Source organism: Salvelinus namaycush, chromosome 24 (assembly GCF_016432855.1).
Source record: "Salvelinus namaycush isolate Seneca chromosome 24, SaNama_1.0, whole genome shotgun sequence".
NCBI lineage: Eukaryota > Metazoa > Chordata > Actinopteri > Salmoniformes > Salmonidae > Salvelinus > Salvelinus namaycush.
This window is the reverse complement of record NC_052330.1, coordinates 23,401,657-23,421,434: the sequence shown is the minus strand read 5'-3', so window position 1 is coordinate 23,421,434 and position 19,778 is coordinate 23,401,657. Positions and strand designations below refer to the sequence as shown.

Genomic DNA, 19,778 nt, shown 5'->3' with positions numbered 1-19,778 from the left:
TGGTGAGGGCAGGTTGCAACACATCCGCAGCGCTGATCCTCAATACAGGGGACCCTCAAGCGGTGCGTGCTCAGTCCCCTCCTGTACTCCCTGTTCACTCATGACTGCACGGCCAGGCACGACTCCAACACCATCATTAAGTTTGACAACGACGAGACAGCCTATAGGGAGGAGGTCAGAGTCCTGGTCGTGTGGTGCTAGACAAACAACCTCTCCCTCAACGTGATCAAGACAAAGGAGATGATTGTGGAATACAGTAAAAAGAGGACCGAGCACCACCCCATTCTCATCGACGGGGCTGCAATGGAGCAGGTTGAGAGCTTCAAGTTCCTTGGTGTCCACATCACCAACAAACTAACATGGTCCATGCACACCAAGACAGTCGTGAAGAGGGCACAACAAAACCTATTCCCCCTCAGGAGACTGAAAAGATTTGGCATGGGTCCTCAGATCCTCAAAAGGTTCTACAGCTGCACCATCGAGAGCATCCTGACTGGTTGCATCACTGCCTGGTATGGCAACTGCTCGGCCTCCGACTGCAAGGCACTACAGAGGTTAGTGCGTACGTCCCAGTACATCACTGGGGCCAAGCTTCCTGCCATCCAGGACCTCTATACCAGGCGGTGTCAGAGGAAGGCCCTAAAAATTGTCAAAGACTCCAGCCACCCTAGTCATAGACTGTACCGGAGCGCCAAGTCTAGGTCGAAGAGGGTTCTAAACATCTTCTACCATCAAGCCACAAGACTCCTGAATATCTAATCAAATGGCTACCCAGACTATTTGCATTGCCCCCCCCCTCTTTTACACTGCTGCTACTCTCTGTTATTATCTATGCATAGTCATTTTAATAACTCTACCTACATGTACATATTACCTCAATTACCTCGACAAACCGGTGCCCCCGCACATTGACTCTGTACCGGTACCCCCCTGTATATAGTCTCGCTATTGTTATTTTACCGCTGCTCCTTAATTACTTGTTACTTTTATTTCTTATTCTTATTCATTTTTTTTACTGCATTGTTGGTTAGGTGCTCGTGAGAAAGCATTTCAATGTATTCGGAACATGTGACTAATACAATTTGATTTGATGTCTGTTTCTTGCTTGCCCTTTTTCTGTATCCAGTGCAGCTTGCTGCTTCTTACTATTACAGTAGTTACAGGAAGGTACTTAATTGTTACCCAGAAATTATTTGATATTGAGATAAAAACATCTGCATTTGGCCTTTTAAATGCATTGCCTCCTAATAGAAACTCATGATGTAGGTTAAATTGTGGTGTAGATTATGTCTCAATTGGTTGAAGCATGGAACTAGCAATCATTTTTTTTGTCCTTATTTTACCAGCTAAGTTGACTGAGAACACATTCTCATTTACAGAATGAGCCATTTGAAGCTGGGAATGATTAGGTGGCCATGATGGTATGAGGGTCAGATTGGGAATTTAGCCAGGACACCGAGGTTAACACCACTACTCTTATGATAAGTGCCATGGGATATTTCGTGACCACAGAGAGTCAGGGCACCTGTTTAACGTCTCATCAGAAAGACGGCACCTTACACAGGGCAATGTCTCCAATCACAAGGGTTGTGGGTTCGATTATTTTGTGTGCCTTAATGTGTTAGCTGTAAGTCACAGATAAAAGTATCTGCTAAATGACCATATTATATTGAATATCAGGCGGTAGAAGCTGCTTTTGTTAAGAGTTGGCCTAAGGCAGGGTTTTCCAAACTAGGGGTAGAAACCCCATGCAGGGTCGCCTGATTTGATTTGCGCTTGATTCATAGAGCCCGGGGTTAAGTCAGTAACCTCCGGTAGCCACTAGATGTGGTTGTAATAAACAAAGCAGATTCTGTTTTCTTCCTACAAATGTGACTCAATCTTTTGAATAGTTTAAGCTACAAAATATTATGACCCCATCACTGAAATATAAGACTCTCAGGAACACGTACAGTTGAGTCGGAAGTTTACATACACCTTAGCCAACACCTTAGCCAAATACATGTAGACTCAGTTTTTCACAATTCCTGACATTTAATCCTAGTAAGAATTCCCTGTCTTAGGTCAGTTAGGATCACCACTTTTTTTAAGAATGTGAAATGTCAGAATAATAGTAGAGATAATGATTTATTTCTGCTTGTATTTCTTTCATCACATTCCCAGTGGGTCAGAAGTTTACATACACTCAATTAGTATTTGGTAGCATTGCCTTTAAATTGTTTAACTTGGGTCAAACGTTTCAGGTAGCCTTCCACAAGCTTCCCACAATAAGTTGGGTGAATTTTGGCCTATTCCTCCTGACAGAGCTGGTGTAACTGAGTTACTCGCACATGCTTGTTTAGTTCTGCTGACCAATTTTCTATAGGATTGAGGTCAGAACTTTGTGATGGCCACTCCAATACCTTGACTTTGTTGTCCTTAAGCCATTTTGCCACAACTTTGGAAGTATGCTTGGTGTCATTGTCCATTTGGAAGACCCATTTGCGACCAAGCTTTAACTTCCTGACTGATGTCTTGAGATGTTGCTTCAATATATCCACATAATTTTCCTACCTCATGACGCCATCTTTTGTGAAGTCCCCCAGTCCCTTCTGCAGCATTACATCCCCACAACATGATGCTGCCACCCCTGTGCTTCACGGTTGCGATGGTGTTTTTCAGCTTGCAAGCCTCCCCCTTTTTCCTCCAAACATAACGATGGTCATTATGGCCAGTTGCAAACCGTAGTCTGGCTTTTTTATGGCGGTTTTGGAGCAGTGTCTTCTTCTTTGCTGAGTGGCCTTTCAGGTTATGTCGATATAGGACTCGTTTAACTGTGGATATAGATACTTTTGAACCTGTTTCCTCCAGTATCTTCACAAGGTCCTTTGCTGTTGTTCTGGGATTGATTTGCACTTTTTGCATCAAAGTATGTTCATCTCTATGAGACAGAACGCGTCTTCTTCCTGAGCAGTATGACGGCTGCGTGGTCCCATGCTGTTTATACTTGCGTACTATTGTTTGTACAGATGAACGTGGTACCTTCAGGCATTTGGAAATTGCTCCCAAGGATGAACCAGACTTGTGGAGGTCTACAATGTTTTTTCTGAGATCTTGGCTGATTTCTTTAGATTTTCCCATGATGTCAAGCAAAGAGGAACTGAGTTTGAAGGTAGGCCTTGAAATATATCCACAGGTACACCCCCAATTAACTCAAATTATGTCAATTAGCCTATCAGAAGCTTCTAAAGCCATGACATCATTTTCTGGAATTTTCCAAGATGTTTAAAGGTACAGTCAACTTAGTGTATGTAAACTTCTGACCCACTGGAATTGTGATACAGTGAGTTATTTGTGAAATAATCTGTCTGTTAACAATTGTTTGAAAAATTTCTTGTGTCATGCACAAAGTAGAGATCCTAACCGACTTGCCAAAACTATAGTTTGTTAACAAGAATTTTGTGGAGTGGTTGAAAAACAAATTTTTATGACTCTAACCTAAGTGTATGTAAACTTCCGACTTCAACTGTACATAAGTACTGTTTCCCTCTACTATGCCCACAAGCCATTAGAACCGAGTGGACAAGACCAAGCACTAAATCACATGGGGGGGAAATTAAATTATTTTCGACACAGAAGATCATACAACATTATTGCCTGGTGATCTTCTGAACCCAATACCTTTCTGATGCATTTCAGTCACTTCAAACCATACGGTCTTCAGATTTAAATTCTGTCAAAAGTACTGTCAGACTGATTTGTAATAGACTGTCATAGCCCAAATTAAAAAGTAAACATTGGCTGTTGATTACATAACTTTCTTTACATGGTGGGGTCACAAAAAAAAATTTGATATCAAAATGGGGTCGCAGGACAAAATAGTTTGGGAACCCCTGGTCTAAGCCTTTGTTGAAAAATACATATCCTGATTCATACTGTGATATGGAATCACTCAAAGCCCTTAAGCATTTGACTTTCTGAACCTCTCTGACCGTGTCTGGCCATATCTAACCGTGTGGTATCTTTCCTCTGCAGGGACCCTGAAAAGCTTTCTTCAATATCACATTATGGAGATGATTATTGGCAACACTTGAGGCGGCTCTGAGCCTGACCGCATGTCACCGTCTCTGGCTGAGTTTGACCGTGTGTGACCGTGTGGTCTCTCTCTTATCTGTAGGGACCCTGAACGCGCTCCTCAGACAGAAGGGTCAGGCAGCGACAGAGGGGCCCACCTGGTCACTGAGCGGTAACCAAGGCGACCACTGGAAACAGGCCAAAGTTAGCATCCACCCAACCGCCTCTTTCCAGGTGAGTAAAACCTTGTGTGATTGGATGATTCGAGAGTCAGTCAGGGGAAGAATCCCAACTTAAAGTCTATGTCTATAACAGCGATCTCTCTCCATATCTCTCTTTTTCTCCCACCTCAGGTGGCGCTGGAGGGTATCCGAGGTCCTGGTATTGAGGGGGATATCGCAATTGATGACATCACCCTGGAGGAGGGAGAGTGTAGAGATCTACCGGCCGTTAGTGAGTACAGAAACATAAGAGGAGTGTATCCCTAGTTGCTCATCTAAAGATGGGTGTATGTTTAACACCCTGATGGATAAGATAAGGCTTTGGGAGAGGGTAAGATCATCTTACAAGTGTGCCTCGAGTTACTTTTTGCTGCACCTGCGATAACATTAGCAAAACTGTGTATTCGACCAATACACTTTGATTTGATTTCAGATGCTTATCTAAGGTCAGTTCTCAAGTCAGACAAAAGTGAAATAAACAATAAAAACTAACAGTAAACATTACACTCACAAAAGTTCCAAAAGATTATTATGTCTTTGCACAGTGTTGTAATGTTGTAATGATGTGCAAACAGTACAAAAGGGAAAATAAATCAACATAAATATAGGTTGTATTTATAATGGTGTTTGTTCTTCACTGGTTGCCCTTTTCTTGTGGCAACAGATCACAAATCTTCTGCTGTGATTGCACACTGTGGTATTTCACTGAGTCTGTACATAGTCAAAGATTTCCTTAATTTTGGGTCAGTCACAGTGGTCAGGTATTCTGCCACAATGTACTCTCTGTTCTGGGCCAAATATAATTCTAGTTTGCTCAGTTTTTGTAAATTCTTTCCAATGTGTCAAGTAATTATCTTTTTGTTTTATCATGGTTTGGTTGGGTCTAATTGTGTTGCTGTCCTGGGGCTCTGTGGGGTCTGTTTGTGTTTGTGAACAGAGCCCCAGGACCAGCTTTCTCTTCTCCATGTTCACCTCTCTGTAGGTGATGGCTTTGTTATGGAAGGTCTGGGAATCTCTTCCTAGGTGGTTGTAGAATTTAACGGCTCTTTTCTGGATTTTGATCATTAGAGGGTATCGGCATAATTCTGCTCTGCATACATTATTTGGTCTTTTACGTTGTACACAGAGGACATTTTTGCGGAATTCTACATGCGAAGTCTCAATTTGGTGTTTCTCCCATTTTGTGAATTCTTGGTTGGTGAGTGGACCCCAGACCTCACAACCATAAAGGGCAATGGGTTCTATAACTGATTCAATTATTTTTAGCCAGATCCTAATTTAATGTTGAATTTCATGTTCCTTTTGATGGCATAGTAGACCCTTCTTGCCTTGTCTCTCAGATTGTTCACAGCTTTGTGGAAGTTACCTGTGGCAATGATGTTTAGGCCAAGGTATGTATAGTTTTTTGTATGCTCTAGGGCAACAGTGTCTAGATGGAATTTGTATTCGTGGTCCTGGCAACTGGACCTTTTTTGGAACACCATTATTTTTGTCTTACTGAGATTTACTCTCAGGGCCCAGGTCTGACAGAATCTGTGCAGAATATCTAGGTGCTGCTGTAGGCCCTACTTGGTTGGTGACAGAAGCACCAGATCATCAGCAAACAGTAAACATTTGACTTCAGATTCTAGTAGGATGAGAACGGGTGCTGCAAACTGTTCTCGTGCCCTCGCCAATTCATTGATATATACAGTATGTTGAAGAGGTTTGGGCTTAAGCTGCATCCCTGTCTCACCCCCCAGCCCTGTGGAAAGAAATGTGTGTGTTTTTTGACAATTTTAACTACACACTTGTTGTTTGTGTACATGGATTTTATCATGTTGTTTGTTTTCACCCCAACACCACTTTCCATCAATTTGTATAGCAGACCCTCATGCCAAATTGAGTCAAAAGTTTTTTTTAATCAACAAAGAATAAGAAGACTTGGGAGTCCCCTCGAAGCCTACCATTGACTATGTATATACCCAGCTTGCGACAGAGCTGCGTAAAAGACAGAGATAGTAAAAGCTTCCTGTTCCATAGTGTCTAGTGTTGTCTTCGTGTGGTTTAGGCCCAGACCATCACAGTAGGTATGAGCAGAGCACGTTGAGCATCTGATACATACCTCTTAGGTTGCAGGATGGGGCTTGGTAGGGTGCATTAGTGGGGGTTGGGCCTGTTGCTCTGCTCACGGCCTGGGCATATGTCCTGCTGTCATGTTGAGGTCCTTGCCAGAGGGGCGAGGGGCATTGGGTTTGCAGAAGAGGCATAGGTTTTTTTTATGGGGGGGGCCTATATAGGGTGTGGTCAGGGTTTGCTTGGGGTCGTCTTAGCTGGTTGGGGTGTGGCTGGTGATGCTGTGGTGTGGGTGCAGGTCCTTCGGGAGGGGTTCTTGCAGAGGTCTCGCTCTCTCTTTTTCGCTCTCTCTGTCTCAGGAGGGCCAATTCTAACCGGCAGCTATAGTGTCTTTCTAGAAAGAGAGGGGTGGGTTGCCATAGCAACATGGCTGTAATCACATGAATGATAGCCGTCCCGACCAAACGGAGCGACGGAACGAGCGACAGTCCGCGGGGAGGGGATCACTGTAATTGCAGACAAGGAGGAACAAACAGAGAGAGAGAACAAAAATAGAAAAGCATGACAGGTAATGGCCTGCAATTGACGAGGCGGCCATATTGACAAGATAGGAGGAGGAGAAGGAGGACTGTGTTGCTCACTGCAGGAGGGAGAGGAAGTCTGATTAAAGTCAGCTTCTAAATGGACACACACTCTCTCTCACACACAAACACACCACAAACTCCTGGGAAATAAACTTGTTAGTTTGAATTTGATTTGAAGTTAACAGATTGAAAGAGTGTTGATAGATTTTTCTGGGAATTGAATAAAGGGAATCACTTGTGAACCATTGTAACGAATTGTAATATTGCTTTTTTGTCAAATGTCAAATGAATACATTCCTACTTACTTGTTCTCACAACACCTGTGTTACTTAACTGGAAAAGCAAAACTGAGAAATTAATTACACAATCAGACTTTGAGCTGTCGCTATGAATAAGATTTTGAGCATAACTGGTCACTATTTCAACATCTACTATGTAAACCAAATATGTCAAACAAAATATCTCCAGTTACAATATCCAGGAGTAATATCTTAATAAACTAAAGTAAACTAAACAATATCCAGGAGTAATATCTTAATAAACTAAAGTAAACTAAACAATATCCAGGAGTAATATCTTAATAAACTAAAGTAAACTAAACAATATCCAGGAGTAATATCTTAATAAACTAAAGTAAACTAAACAATATCCAGGAGTAATATCTTAATAAACTAAAGTAAACTAAACAATATCCAGGAGTAATATCTTAATAAACTAAAGTAAACTAAACAATATCCAGGAGTATTATCTTAATAAACTAAAGTAAACTAAACAATATCCAGGAGTAATATCTTAATAAACTAAAGTAAACTAAACAATATCCAGGAGTAATATCTTAATAAACTAAAGTAAACTAAACAATATCCAGGAGTAATATCTTAATAAACTAAAGTAAACTAAACAATATCCAGTCAAGCGCAACCAATCTACTGGCAGTAGTTTCAGACAATGTTTGTCTGCAGTGTATCTGGCTCCATTATCATTCAGATCACTTTAATCACTTCATTAGTAGTTAAGGAGTTAGTTTCCCAGGTCGAGGACAGACTCTCTCCATGCATTATGGATTTACCATCTCTCACCATGAATATTACATGATCCTGACTGCCACCATGGAAACAGCATGTGTTTTAATGAAAGTTCTTCTAATGTCTCATTTTAACTAAGAATTACTGGATATTATTACTGGAGATTTTTTTGTGAGGGAACAGATTTCAGGGTCAAGATGATGCCAAATGTTATTGAACAAACGTTTAACTCTGTCTCCGCCCCCTTTAGATCTCAGATCCGCTGCCCCGTCTACATCTGCCCATATATGGCTGCTGACTGTCACCTTGGCGATGACATTCCGGTGGGGTCATAGGTGACCCTGCCCTGCGCCATCTGGCGGAGGCAAACAGGCCGAACCGGTCTCGGGCCCGACCTCGGCCCTGGTGTCTGTGTTATTGTACCCTCAGCATCCAATCACCAAAGATTCATGCATTCAGAAGGCGGCGGCGAGGGATTCCAAACACAGACCACCAAGAGGGACGAAAATCTTTAAAACAGACGAAAAAAAGGAAAAAAATACCACATAAAACATAATAAAATAAGCTCCGCAATTTTTTTTAAAGAGACAACTTTTCCAGAAAATTGCTCCCCAAGCGCAGGATTGTGAGCACTGTTACGAGAGCGAAGCACAGCCAGGTGTTGAGACGCCTGGACTTTAGTGAGAGTGTTCACAAGCGCAGCGGGAGAACTATTTGTAAAGCACAAGAACAATTTTGCCAGTCAGTTAGGAAACTTTAATTGAAAGGTAAGTGGGAATTGAGACATGGTGACTTTTTGAAGAACAAAATGACTTTTCCCCGGCTTAAAAAAAACACATGGAATCGAAGCTTTTCTCTGTCTGTCTTATCTTTTTGGAGTTGCACCTGATACACATCAAGAACAATTTTCACTCTGCCCAGCCACCCTGACCTTCACACCTTGACATGTCTCTCTCTCTCTCTCTACTTGATGCTGTGCAGTAGAAAACAGAAACTCGGACAACATTTAGTTATCTATCCCAGCTCTCTCTCCCCTCTTACCCAGTAGCTGCCTAAGTATTTCACAACACTGTCCTCACCAGTCCAAGTGGCCAACAGAGGGTATATGAGGCCAAGTAAGCAGGCCCCAGGCAGACCCCAGGCAGACTCCAGGCAGACCCCAGGCAGGCTCCAGACTCGGGGTCTGTAGGTTAGATGGAGAGGAGTAGGAGAGAGAGTTGAAGAGGGGTGTGCCATAGAGGTGGAGAGGTGTGTGGCATAGAGGTGGAGAGGTGTGGGGCATAGAGGTGGAGAGGTGTGGGGCATAGAGGTGGAGAGGGGTGGAGCATAGAGGTGGAGAGTGGTGGGGCATAGAGCTGGAGAGGGGTGGGGCATAGAGGTGGAGAGATGTGTGGCATAGAGGTGGAGAGGGGTGGTGCATAGAGGTGGAGAGGGGTGGGGCATAGAGGTGGAGAGGGGTGGGACATAGAGGTGGAGAGGGGTGGGACATAGAGGTGGAGAGGGGTGAGGCATAGAGGTGGAGAGGGGTGGGGCATAGAGGTGGAGAGGGGTGGGGCATAGAGGTGGAGAGGGGTGGGTTAGAGGGTGGAGTGGGGTAGGAGAGAGAGTTGAAGAGAGGAGGGTTAGAGGGTGGAGTGGGGTAGGAGAGAGGTGGAGGAAGGGCTTTGGGGTTAGGACAGATGACCTGTATAGGGAGGTGGAGGTCTGTAGCAGTCAGAGAGAGGTGGGTGGAGATGGACAGACAGTCTGACAAACAGACAATTGAAGGCTAGGTGGAGGGCAGAGGGGAAAGGAGTGGAAGGTAGGAGTAGAGGATAGAGAGCAAAAAGGAAGGGTGGAAGACAGATGAGAAGAGAGGTGTCTCTGGTCTCCACCAGCCGGTCGAACCCTGCAGCTGAGGAACAGAAGCCACTTCCTGCCATGAAACAAAGTGCCTTCAGATCACAAACATCAGAACAGACCGAACTGTGAGCCTGGATGGTAACACCAAACACACCTATGATGATGATAGTGATGTTTCCACTGATGGGCTATTTTCTACATGTTTATTTTGCCCCACAAGTGCTGGTGGAAGGCATGCTTGCTCAAAGGGATTCAGTTGAAGTTGTGTGTGTGTGTGTGTGTGTGTGTGTGTGTGTGTGTGTGTGTGTGTGTGTGTGTGTGTGTGTGTGTGTGTGTGTGTGTGTGTGTGTGTGTGTGTGTGTGTGTGTGTGTGTGTGTGTGTGTGTGTTTTAGGGCAAGCTGGGGGATAGTCAGGCAGACCGGGGGGCCTAGGTCCCAGGACTATTGCAAGATGTCACAAACCAGGCAGTTGTGGCCGTTTCAATAAAGGAGTTAGTATAAATGGACAGGAGGGGTGAAAGCGATGGACTACAAAGAGAGGAAGGGCTGTGGAGTTTCTCAGAAAGACAGTCAGAGAACACATACTGTATGAGGACAAAGACAGTCGATTGATCGCCTCGCTGATTCCGAAAGAGTCTCCATCCCAGCCGAACTGACTTTTTTAAAGAAAAGAACAGAACTATTATTGAATGGGGTACATTGTGTTGTACAGGGAGTAGAAGATGCCGGTAGATGGAATACTGTAAGCCTCGCTGCCCCACACACCTCCACCATTTATATCAAACAATGGGAGAGAAAAATATGAATAATGATCATAATAATGATATTTTATTACTCTAGCGAGAATGTTTCTCTGCTTTTACACAAACTGTGAAGATTGCCTGTGGAAGATCTACATGAGACCCTCCATTACTTTAACCAGCTGGTTTTTAAAAACATATTGTAAAAAAAAAAAGACTAAAAGAATTTGAGAAAAATTCCGTACATTGTTGGTTATGAAGAGAAAACAAAAACGTTTTGAGGACTTGTTGGTCTTGTTTCTTATATTTTTCTGTTGGGAAAATGATCTGACTTTTAACTTCTTTTTATCTTCTTGTTGTCTCCCTTGCATTGCTGAAGTATCAAAAACCGATGATGGAAACGTTAAACCTATTTGGTAATTGTATAACTTGTAAATGTAAAGAAGCTCTATTATAAAGGTTTATGATCAATGTTTTATGTTGGAGAACTGGAAGCACAACATAGGTCTCAACATATAAAATGCAGTATATATGCACCTATATGTGACCTGCTCACACAAAGTCAGGCTTATAGACCCCGAGAAACATATTACACAATCATCGATAATAAATAACTTGTATTTTTTTACTCGTTACGTTGACATTCATACAGTGTTACCCATCCAAAGACACGAATGCAAATTCTGTGAAAAACTAACAGTCATAGATCATCAAGAATGAAACTTACGAGACAATTGTAGCCAACGAATTTGGCTGTTATTGAGTTGTAATTTGGTTGGTATTGTGACTTTTGATGCAGAAAACATTTTTGCGATGCAAAGACAAAGTACTAGAAAAATACGCCTGGTTTGGTCCGAGCGGGTCGTGTACATGTGTGAGCATATGCAGTGTACAATAGGTGTGATAAGAAACAGACACATGGAAAAGAAGAAACAGATACATGGAAAATAAAAAAACACCATACATAAAAGTAAACCGAGCAGAATGATAGGCAGCCGTTAGAAAGCATCAATAACATCCTCTTATAAGGTGTATGTTATAGTTCCTAGCACATTATCACCTTTACATGTACTGTTCATGCTGTAGAGTCTGTTTGGTTTCACAAAGATGCCCAGATCATATTGAATGTAAATGAAAAATGAGTGTGCCATAATAATTGAGAATTGATTTAGGTTTTGAAGCTTACCTACGCCCTTTTTAAAAGACACATTCACACATATTACACTGTTATCTGTGAAATGATCCGTATCATTTTGCCATGCCTCATGTTGTTACAAAATATTTGTCAAAAGGTCAAATTTAGACCTGTTTATTGATTTCTTCTGACTTGGACGCAGACCTACTACTATACTTGGCAAACTCAACACATACTGTACTTCACTGAAATCACTATTGTCCATCATAACAGAAGGGCTTTGTCACATTGTGCCATTCTTCACCAGGTTTTAATATTATTATCTCCCAATGATATAATATATCACAGGAAGTGGTAACCATTACTACCCGCATCACTTCCTGTCACACTCGGTTTATGACATTGGGGTGTATCTCAGTACTCTGAAGTTGCTTCTTCCTCTTGTGTCTTCTCTCCTTCAACTGCTCTGATCTAAAAAAAACACCCTTGGATAAGTCGAAGCGACATGGTGGATATTTGAGAATTTTACCATGTTGTAATTTCAGTGCAGAATGGTGTAAGAGGAGAGGAGGCCATTTTAGACTACTGAGAGGTACCCTTTTGAATTGCTACATAAGGGTACCGAAGAGATGAAATTCTGTAGGGATGTTTCTGAGAGCTGTGCAACGATTACATTGCCTATGTTGCCAGCACCTTGTAATGGTGCCAGCACCTTGTAATAATTCTTCTCTGTTCTGTGCTCTATATATAATTAGGCTTCTTTTTCACTGTATTTCTTTGGATTTATCACCCATTTTGTGTGCCATACCTGCAACTAATGCTAAAATAAAGAAAAAAGATATTTTATGTTTGTGTTGTTGAATTAGTCCTGTTCTGGGTATGGGAGATGGGCATGCCTCTTTGTACGCCTTTGTATTTGCTACATGTGTAACTTCCTAAATTAGGACAATTTGTGTTGTCATTATACCCTTTACCTCATCTCCTCTTGACGATTCACAGTTTTGTTCTTGACACCATGTCCCAGCGGTTCCTCCAGTGATCACCTGTATTCAACTCAAAGAAATGGAAAACGAAAAGCTTTTGTGATCTGTGCAAATTGTTAGTTTCACCGAATGTCCCTGCTGTGTTTATGGCGCTGCATATCACTGAGTTGAGTTATAAGCTTGGGGGTAGCGTGGCTGGCTGTTGGGGGTTTAGCCAGGCGGCTCTTCCTCCAGCCCTCAGGGACAGGAGAAAATGAGTGATAATGGCGAAAAGGACAGTTGAGAGATATAGATGGAGGAATAACAACAAGTCTACTGTCAACTGAGAACTTGGATGAGAGCCAGAGGTTTTTAGGCCACAGTGCCCCAAGGGAATCCTAAGTCCTTCATTAAGTAACTGTTGAAAATACCACACATCCTGAATTTGGTATTCAGGGTATAACCCTCCACCGCAATGTTGTGTTTGCAGAAAAACGAATTAACGTTTAATGCAAGGGGGATTTTTTTTTTCTATAATTGCAGAAATCCCTTTTAGGCATCTCTTGTCAGATAGTTTACACTGATGTGTTTGGGGGTTGAATGCAAAAAGAGTGCATTGCTGTTGGGTAGAGAAACTACCCTCATCATGAATACAGTATATGTCCTAATAAAAAAGGCTCTGGTCGTGTCCCCAGAAGGTTCAGGTTAACATCATGGTACGTACATAATGTGAAACATAGAATGTGATGCCATAATAAATTGTAGAAACCTAGGCAGACCTAGGTGTCCCCATAAGATATGTATTGGCCGTGTCCTCATAAGGCATGTTTTGGCCGTGTCCCCATAAGATATGTATTGGCCGTGTCCTCATAAGGCAGGTTTTGGCCGTGTCCCCGTAAGATATGTTTTGGCCGTGTCCCCATAAGATATGTATTGGCCGTGTCCTCATAAGGCATGTTTTGGCCGTGTCCCCATAAGATATGTATTGGCCGTGTCATCATAAGGCAGGTTTTGGCCGTGTCCTCATAAGGCAGGTTTTGGCCGTGTCCTCATAAGGCAGGCTTTGGCTATGTCCCCATAAGGCAGGCTTTGGCCGTGTCCCCATAAGGCAGGTTTTGGCCGTGTCCCCATAAGGCAGGTTTTGGCCGTGTCCCCATAAGGCAGATTGTTTGTGAGAGCTATTGCTTCTTGTCTATTGTTTTGTTGTTGTTGTGTGTGATGCCCTGGGGAAACAGTGGGAGAGTGTTTTATTGTTTTGTTGTTGTTGTGTGTGATGCCCTGGGGAAACAGTGGGAGAGTGTTTTATTGTTTTGTTGTTGTTGTGTGTGATGCCCTGGGGAAACAGTGGGAGAGTGTTTTATTGTTTTGTTGTTGTTGTGTGTGATGCCCTGGGTAAACAGTGGGAGAGTGTTTTATTGTTTTGTTGTTGTTGTGTGTGATGCCCTGGGGAAACAGTGGGAGAGTGTTTTATTGTTTTGTTGTTGTTGTGTGTGATGCCCTGGGGAAACAGTGGGAGAGTGTTTTATTGTTTTGTTGTTGTTGTGTGTGATGCCCTGGGGAAACAGTGGGAGAGTGTTTTATTGTTTTGTTGTTTTTATGAGATTCAGGGGTTTGTCATCCATCTGCCTCCAGGCTAACCTCGAGCTGCCCCAAAAGATACAGGCCGCTATGGACGTGTGCGTGTGTGTGTGTGTGTGTGTGTGTGTGTGTGTGTGTGTGTGTGTGTGTGTGTGTGTGTGTGTGTGTGTGTGTGTGTGTGTGTGTGTGTGTGTGTGTGTGTGTGTGTGTGTGTGTGTGTGTGTGCGAGTGAGAGAGAAAGAATGTTTGGCCAGGTTCACAGTTAACTAGATTTTCCTACACAGTTAACTATATTCCTGTATCATTTATATGTTTTAATAAATCCTTATTATTATAGACTTGAGAGAAATAACCTGTATATCCCTACCATGATTGCTGTTCTTTTGAATTGTATTGTATTGTTGTATGTTTAATTCTGTAATGTATTGATTGTTGCTGCCCTCTTTGCCAGGTCTCCCTTGAAAAAGAGAATCTGGGTCTCAGGGGGCTTTTCCTGGTTAAATAAAGGTTAAATAAATAAATAACTATCAAATCTGTATAAACAGCCCAGCAGGTTCTGGTCCCAGCAAAGGCCTTGCATTATTGATCCAATTCAGTTGAATACTACCGCCGGTTATGGGTTAGCATTATTTTCTAGTGTTACTGTGCGTCTTGTCGGGATCTCTATATGGACACAATTTTTATTATGGATGGACACAGCTGGGCCAGGTGCACGTTTATATCCAGGAGTGTATTATATACCAAGATTGTATCGTATCAGTGCACACTCAAAGTACAAAAAAAGTATTTTCTTTTACACAGTGTTTTAAAGTCACTCTAAAGTTTTTAGTTGTCTTCTTTATGATGTTTTTAATCCCCTGCGTGCCCTAACCCTAAATAAAGCACGACAAACTTCCTTTTTTCTCCAGATGACAAGTTATTCCCATAAAACATTCAGATGGTTTCTGCTGCTGATAACCTCTGGTAGCATTTGCCCTTTCAAACCTTAAGCACTTTCAATTACCTTCTCTCTTATTTCTCTTTCTCACTGTCTCTCTTTCTATCTGTCCTCTCTCTTTCTGTCTCTCACATCTCCTCTCCTCTGTCCGCTTTCCCTCTCTCCTCTGTTGCAGCCCAGCCGACAGACTGCCCCCATAGATCCACATTAGAATTGAAACCTGGAATCTCAACCCAGTGAACAATATCATTTTACATGACATGATATCCCCCTCTCTCCTTGCCATGCACCGCGACAGTGCTTTGTTTACACGACTTCCATTGTCTTCCTGGGCGGATGGGAAAATGTCATGGAATGTTAATGGACCACTAATGCCCCTTTGAAGGAGGCTAGTTGCATCTGTCAAACCAAATATCTTTAGCCGTACCAGCATACCAGCTGTCTGTCAAAGTCAGTCAAGCCCAGCAGCCAGATGATCTTGTCTGATGCAACCTCGTTATTGGGCAATTTTTATCTATTTTCCGTCAACAATCAGCTTGTGTTTGGTTTTGTCATGTATATTCAGTTGGGAGTGGTTTGAGGAGATTAAGGATGAGGCTAGACACATCAATGTCTTTGAGGTGAGTTAGTGCTCGCGTTGCCTCAGGATGTTTGTTTTGGTCTGTCCCCTAATGTGTGTTTTAAAATGGGTTAGAAAAAGTTGTCAAAAAGGCATGTCAACTTTCAAATCATCCACTAGAACAGTGTCCAAAACAACAATACCAAAGTAGCACAGACAATCCACAAACATCCTAATGGCATAGCTAACTTTGGTCCCATCATCAGCTGATCCTGGCTCAGATATTGTTTGATGTATCGAATTGTTATGGGTAGGATTGGTGGTAGAGAAACCTGATCCTACATCTGTAGTTAGGTGCTTCTTATGGTTCAACCCTAAAAGCACTAGGGAAAACTCGTGTGGTTGGTGGTAGAGTAGTCTACACCCATATTCTACAGTATTCTACAGTTTAATGATCAAAGTTACGATTGAAAGTTTGTTAATTTGATCTTGAATCTGTGGTTAACTTATTGTCAAATTCATCTCTATAATACAGTAGTGTGTGTTCTGTGGGCGGTTGGATAGTATCTCAGTCGCTCCCACAGCGATGACACCGGAGACCTTTAGATCATGTCTAAAGATTACGTCTTTCACACCACAGTGTTGGAGGACCTTTTCTCATCAGCCGTGTCCTGATTACACTTTGTAAAGAGCCACCCACACATTCCTCTCCCTCCTTTCTTAATGACGATGGTGACACCGCTTATTGAGTAATGATGGATACAAGTGACTTTAAATGCCCTTGTTAAAGCCTCTTATTGGTGGTGAGCAACTCTTGCTACATTACCAGAGAGTCAGAAGGGACACTTAACTGTATGTGTGATTGTTACACCAAAGGTATCTACTTTCATACCAAAAGTATGTTCCTGACTTTTCAAGAGAATCAGGTAGAACATGAAGTATAAAATATGAAAACATTAAATGACGACTCAATATATCTTTGCAGGTTGGTAACAGTTCAGAACATTGTGTTGGAGCTCTGAAAAATATATAAAATTTGTACTGCTGTGTCGACCCTGGAGAGAGAGGGTGGGAGAGAGAGGGGGTGGAGAAAGAGGGGGATTAAGGGAGCTGTGGATTCAGATTTAGTCAAATCAACGTGACTTTGCTTTTCTTTGTTTGTTTTCTAGCTCCATGACTCCATGGTAACAGATGTCTTAAACTGATTTACTAGTCGGTAATTTCCTTCCCTTCCTCCTCTCTGACAATATTCTCCTCTCTTCTCTCATTGTTCTCCGTCACACAAGTGTCCTTTGAAGCCGACGCAACAATCAAAGGATTCTTGTCTGTTTGAGGAAGAAGAGCAGGGGAGGAGGAAGCGTTTAAATTCCCCACAATTATCATAGCAATGGCTACTTCAACTTTCCTTGCAACTTCCATCTAACGACGAAAGACTCGCTTGAGGAAATATACTGGATAGAGCACAGCATACTGGATACAGCACAGCATACTGGATACTGTACAGCATACAGCATACTGGATACAGTACAGCATACTGGATACAGCACAGCATACTGGATACAGCACAGCATACTGGATACTGTACAGCATACAGCATACTGGATACAGTACAGCATACTGGATACAGCACAGCATACTGGATACTGTACAGCATACAGCATACTGGATACAGTACAGCATACTGGATACAGCACAGCATACTGGATACAGCACAGCATACTGGATACAGCACAGCATACTGGATACTGTACAGCATACAGCATACTGGATACAGTACAGCATACTGGATACAGCACAGCATACTGGATACAGCACAGCATACTCTCCTCACTTCAAAGACGAGTCAGTTAGAACCAGAAGGGAGAAACATGGGGAAGAGTTCTGCAGTATAACACACAGGCTTCCTTTAGAAGAGTATCAGCATCAGAATAGATTCAGAAACCTGTTAAGTAAAACCTCCTAAAGATCGTACCTTTTTTCCCCAATTTTAGCCTAAAATGACATCCCTAAAGATATGCATATTCTTGATACCATTTGAAAGGAAACACTTTGAAGTTTGTGAAAATATGAAATTAATTTAGGAGAATATAACACATTAGATCTGGTAAAAGATTATTTTTGTTCCCATCATCTTTGAAATGCAAGAGAAAGGCCATACTTTCAGATAGGAGTCTAGGTGTAATTTAGATTTTGGCCACATGGTGGAAGCAGTGTGTGTGCAAAGTTTCAGGCTGATCCAGTGAAGAATTATATTACTGCACAACATTTTCTATCAAGCCTGCCAGGAGTTTTCCCAAATGTGCTGAATTGGTGTATTAATACATTTTCAAGTACATAACTGTAGAGAACATACAAAAATGCTATGGTAATACAAAATTAAAATTTACACACTCCCAGGATTGTCATACATGATGGATCATTAGCTTATACACTAACTTTCACACATCTAGATGGCCGGGTGGGATGGGTGTGGAGCCAGAGACAGCAGTGGGGTCAAACTTTGAACCCCAGTTCCTACATTTGAGCATTAAAAAAATTATTTTATCAAACAAAACTGTGCTACATTTTTATCTCTGGGACCCTCAGGATGACAAATCAGAGCAAGATTACTGAATGTAAGAACATTATTTACCTTCAGAGGTTAATGTATCAAACCAGTTGCCGTGATAAAGGTTTTTTGCAGTTGTGCACTCTCAAACAATAGCATGGTATTTTTCACTGTAATAGCTACTGTTAATTGGACACTGGCATTATATTAACAAGAATGTAAGCTTTCTGCCCATATAAGACATGTCTATGTCCCGGAAAGTTGGTTGTTGTATACCACGCCATTCTAGTCACGTTAGGGGCCACAAAATATCTGTTAGCGGTTGGGGCCACAAAATATCTGAACTCATCATGAGGGGCCACTTGTGGGTCTCTGCACCAATGTGACACATTTTGGGTAGAATGTTGGTCAAAGAATTTGCCAATTTTCCTACACAGAATATTCTATCGTCTTATCATCTTAGTAATAGTAAAAAAATATACAGTACCAGTCAAAAGTTTGGACACACCTACTCATTCAAGGGTTTTTCTTTATTTTTACTATATTCTACATTGTAGAATAATAGTGAAGACATTACAACTATGAAATAACACATATGGAATCATGTAGTAACCAAAAAAGTATTTAAAAAATCTAAATGTATTTTATATTTGAGATTCTTCAAAGTGGCCATGCTTTGCCTTGATGATAGCTTTGCACACTCTTGCCATTCTCTCAACCAGCTTCACCTGGAATGCTTTTCCAACAGTCTTGAAGTAGTTCACACATATGTTGAGCACTTGTTGGCTGCTTTTCCTTCACTCTGAGGTCCCAAACCATCTCAATTGGGTTGATGTCGGGTGATTGTGGAGGCCAGGTCATCTGAAGTAGCACTCCATCACTCTCCTTCTTGATCATATAGCCCTTACACAGCCTGGAGGTGTGTTTTGGGTCATTGTCCTGTTGAAAAACAAATTTTAGATGGGATGGCGTATCGCTGCAGAATGCTGTGGTAGCCATGCTAGTTAAGTGTGCCTTGAATTCTAAATAAGTGTCACCAGCAAAGCACCCTCACACCATCACACCTCCTCCTCCATGCTTCCTGGTGGGAACCACACACGTAGAGATCATCCGTTCACCTACTCTGCGTCTCACAAAGACATGGCGGTTGGAACCAAAAATCTCAAATTTGTACTCATCAGACCAAAGGACAGATTTCCACCGGTCTAATGTCCACTGCTCGTGTTTCTTGGCCCAAGCAAGTCTCTTCTTCTTATTGGTGTCCTTTAGTAGTGGTTTCTTTGCAGCAATTCAACCATGACTGGCTGATTAATGCAGTCTCCTCTGAACAGATGATGTTGAGATGTGTCTGTTTCTTGAACTGAGGCTGGTAACTCTAATGAACTTATCCTCTGCAGCAGAGGTAACTCTGGGTCTCCCTTTCCTGTGGCGGTCCTCATCAGAGCCAGTTTCATCATAGTTCTTGATGGTTTTTCAGACTGCACTTGAAGAAACTTTAAAAGTTCTTGAAATTTTACGGATTGACTGACCTTCATGTTT

General features: G+C 42.1%; 1 protein-coding gene across 1 annotated transcript in view; it reads left to right on the top strand.

Annotated features, from left to right (window-relative positions):
- Positions 1 to 8,277, top strand: part of LOC120019360 (MAM domain-containing glycosylphosphatidylinositol anchor protein 2-like) — a 261,309-nt gene extending 253,032 nt beyond the window's left edge. The window contains exons 16-18 of the mRNA XM_038962652.1: positions 4,157 to 4,287; positions 4,407 to 4,506; positions 8,189 to 8,277. Of these exons, the coding sequence (XP_038818580.1) occupies positions 4,157 to 4,287; positions 4,407 to 4,506; positions 8,189 to 8,277 (320 nt within the window). The remainder of the gene's footprint in view (positions 1 to 4,156; positions 4,288 to 4,406; positions 4,507 to 8,188) is intronic.
- The last annotated feature ends 11,501 nt before the right edge of the window (positions 8,278 to 19,778 follow it).